Source organism: Erpetoichthys calabaricus, chromosome 18 (assembly GCF_900747795.2).
Source record: "Erpetoichthys calabaricus chromosome 18, fErpCal1.3, whole genome shotgun sequence".
In the NCBI taxonomy this organism is placed as follows: Eukaryota; Metazoa; Chordata; class Cladistia; order Polypteriformes; family Polypteridae; genus Erpetoichthys; species Erpetoichthys calabaricus.
Genome location: NC_041411.2, coordinates 57869598 through 57873336, shown reverse-complemented (window position 1 = coordinate 57873336; position 3739 = coordinate 57869598). Strand labels below are relative to the sequence as shown.

Sequence of the window (3739 nt, the reverse complement as noted above, 5' to 3'; positions counted from 1 at the left end):
TTAGTCACATGTGACCTTGCCACGTGCATTCCGAGGACGCGCTCTGTGACATGGCCACCGTGACAGGGCAAATCCTTGTAGTCACTCAAACATATTGCGGAAATGCTGTGTGGCAGTAACGACTAAGCTTTGCGCAGGCGCTGCCCTTGGTCATCGCTAGGGGTCCTGCCCACTGAATAGGCCAAATGGGAGGGGCGCGGCTTGTGGTGCATCCTAATAGAGAGGCGGGGCCTGTAGCGCACGCTGTACGGCCGAGGGCGGGGCTTAAGGCGCCTCTTCCGCGTTGGCACTTTCGCAGGTGCTGGAGCTCCACGTCAGTGTCACCCACTAAGTTGTTTGGAGCGAGGGCAGCCGGACATCTGTGAAGACAGCAGATTCGAGTCCGGCAACATGTTAGCGGCTGATGCTGATGAGGCCTACGATTTTCTTTTCAAGATAGTTTTAATCGGTGACGCCGGCGTGGGCAAAACGTGCGTAGTACAGCGCTTCAAATCGGGGATCTTCGTGGAGAGGCAAGGAAACACCATTGGAGTTGACTTCACCATGAAAACCGTGGACATTCAGGGAAAGAGAGTTAAGGTAAAACACTGCAGCGTGCTCTAACTTAGTGGGCCCAAAAGTGAATCCAACCAAAAGACGGGTGACAGCGCCATCGCGAGTCAGGGTGGGAGACAGAGGAAAAGTTGGCTTCATGTGTCGGAAAGACTTGTCAGTTTCAGTCTCGGACGTTTAAAATCCATGTGTTTTTGAAACGTTCTTTGCCGAATCTCATTCCAGAGTTTTCTTGAGGTTTATGCAGGTGGTTGATCCGGTTTATTTATGTTTCATGGAACCAGTAAGATTGGTCAAGGGGACACCTAACTAGCCAGTATGTTTGCAGTGAGAATGTAATCTACCCTCAATTAAGCGCGTAAATATTTTATAGATTAGTCTGTGTATATATACAGTAGCGCCCCTTACACTTACAATAGCGTACTTTACATTATACGTAAATCCAAAATAAAATACAGCAATAAACCCTTGCTACTGCCAGAGCGTAAATGAGGTGAGATCTACTAGGGCAGGTAACTGTAAACTGCAAGAAATGAGTTTTTGTATGCTTGAACATTCCATACAGGTCCACAGGGCTTGGTGACTGCTGTTAATTTCTAGGATTTACTTTATTTGTTAATTGTATGAATTGAGTCTTTGGAAATCAATAGAGTATGCATTTCCTTTTTTGCCTTTTGTAATTAGGTAAAATAAGCAGTTATTTCAAAATAAAAAACAGCAAAAAAGAGAAATCTACAGAATTTAGATATCACAAGTTTGTGACAAAATAAATATATAATTGACAGCTGTTTCATTGTAAGCACTGTGTATGCAAACTGTGAAAACGGCTGGCTGCCTTGCTTGCTCTGAATGAAACATGTCAGAGGAGTTGTTTTTGTCTTTTACTGATGGTTGCTTCCTATTCTCATTGCAAGTGAAGGTTTCACTTTTTTATTGTCTGTATCTTTCCTCATCGTGTGCCCGGATGTGGTGCATCAGGTGTCTGTTTCAAAGGAAGTGATAACTCAAAAACATTACAGCAATGGATTGCAGAACAATATGAAGCAATGTCCTTCAAAGTTAAGCCCATTAGCATTTTTTTTGATCTCCTGATCTCAACTGAAGCCTTTTCGGGTTGTTAGATGATCTAAAAAAATAATTTAGATGTTCTTTGAATTCCATCTTTCACCTAGGAAGAAGAAATTTGACCTGTTGCACTAATTATTGGTGATTCATTGAGACAGGATAAATAGTTCACTTGTTTGATTGCTTGGTTTGCCTATTCATCCTTTCTGTTTTATCTAGTTGCAAATCTGGGATACTGCTGGACAGGAGCGGTTTCGCACCATTACTCAGAGTTACTACCGTAGCGCTAATGGGGCAATCATTGCATATGACATAAGTAAAAGCAGTTCCTTCCACTCTGTGCCACGATGGATTGAGGATGTCCAGAGATATGCTGGCTCCAACATTGTACAGCTTTTAATTGGTGAGTGCTAGTTTGACATATGGGAATGTTGTAGGAAAAGTGAATTGTGGTGGAAGCAAAAGAATATGGAATGTACATGGTTATATGTACATACAAAAATTTCTTCATTTAGTTAAAATTTCATATTTTTGTTTTTCTTTGTTTGCTTGTTTTTAAAGGTAACAAATCAGATTTAAATCATTTGCGAGAAGTTCCCTTTGATGAAGCTGAAGCTTTGGCAAGGCAATACGAGGCCATTGATGCCATTGAGACGTCAGCCAAGGATGCAAGCAATGTGGAGACGGCGTTTACCAAAATGGCCACAGAACTCATGGTGCGGCATGGTGGTCCAGTGTTCACGGATGCTGGGGTAGATACCATTAAATTAAACAGCAAGGATGTTGGGGACAGTTGGAGCTGTGGATGCTGACCTGAACCAGTAGCTGCTATGGAGTCTGGATAGCATTTGCAAAGCAATGGACGTTTTAACATTTCAGTTAGCCAAAGGCTATTGGCATTATACTGCACAAGTGTCCAGTGTAGAAGTAATCAATGTGAAGCCAAAATAGACTCTTTCAATAGTTTTTTTCCCCTAATGTCTGTCCCCATAAGTCAAAATTTGACACCTGTGAGGTCTTCTGATAAAGTTCTTCACTTTTCTGGAGGCTCAATGCCATAGCTCCATTTTTTCCTAAATACAGTAGAACATCAGTAGGAGATGTTGCTTTTTTATTTCCTCTTGTACCTAATGGAAGCTATGCAAGATGTAAGAGATGTTGATAATTTTTATTTGCTCTTTGAATTCACTGATTCATGACTGTTATTTGGTTGAGCTGTAAATATAAGAACAGCCATGTAAGCTCAAAGTTACTTTGCACATTTGGCGTGGCTGACTAGCCTAAAAGTGCAGGTGACCCTTGTATGCTGCTGTTAAATGGAGACTGAATCTGGGATTTTGGCATTTGTTTCGTTACATTTGACCATAAGAATACGGTAGTATTCCCATGCTCCATATGAGGCAGCTGCAGTTTCTTTAGCAATACGGCAATACACTTCCTAAATGAACTGGGATTAAATAATATATGAAATATGAAGCAGGGCTTCATCTTCTAAATTTGGTAATTCTGTGACAGAGATTTTGATAAAAATAATGATCAGTTTTTTTGTGTACCGGTAGTTGCTTTCTTTTCTGCAAGTTAAAATGTGCTATCTGAGCAAAGAGGCTTTATGGCTTAAGTTTTTACATTCCTGCAAACATGGAATCATATGTAACAATGGCTTCTCTTGTGATGAACTGAGGAGTAGTCCTCAAATTTAAGACAGTTAGGACAATACTGCAGTGATCCCATTTTGTTTTTAAAATATTTTATTCAGGTGCAGAGTTATTTAAAATATATCATTAGGAACCTGAAAATGCTGTAAACAGTCCTAGAATTCTGGAACTATTGAGGAAGATGTACAGTAAAAGTGTAAAATGTTGCTATATTTGGCTCCTCAGAGGAATATGACTGTTTCCTAAATAGAAAGACAAGGCTGGCTGTGACCAGAAATGCTTGACTGGGACCAAGGTCTAATTATTATTATTTTTAATTTTTTTGCACAGCCTCTATTTATATTTCTATAACAAGATTAGTGACTTGATTTTAGTGCTCTTTGTATTTTTATAGATCTCATTAAAATGGTACTTTTTGAAGACTCTTTTAAATTTTTATTGAAATAAATAAAGAACATTTTCAAACA

At 39.9% G+C, this 3739-nt stretch overlaps 1 protein-coding gene across 1 annotated transcript; it reads left to right on the top strand.

Annotated features, from left to right (window-relative positions):
- Window positions 1-256: 256 nt before the first annotated feature.
- On the top strand, window positions 257-3739 carry rab43 (RAB43, member RAS oncogene family). The gene is made up of 4 exons (XM_051921539.1): window positions 257-579; window positions 1837-2020; window positions 2179-3175; window positions 3220-3739. Exons 1-3 carry the CDS (start codon window positions 391-393, stop codon window positions 2427-2429), a joined length of 624 nt encoding a protein of 207 aa, XP_051777499.1. The 5' UTR covers window positions 257-390; the 3' UTR covers window positions 2430-3175; window positions 3220-3739.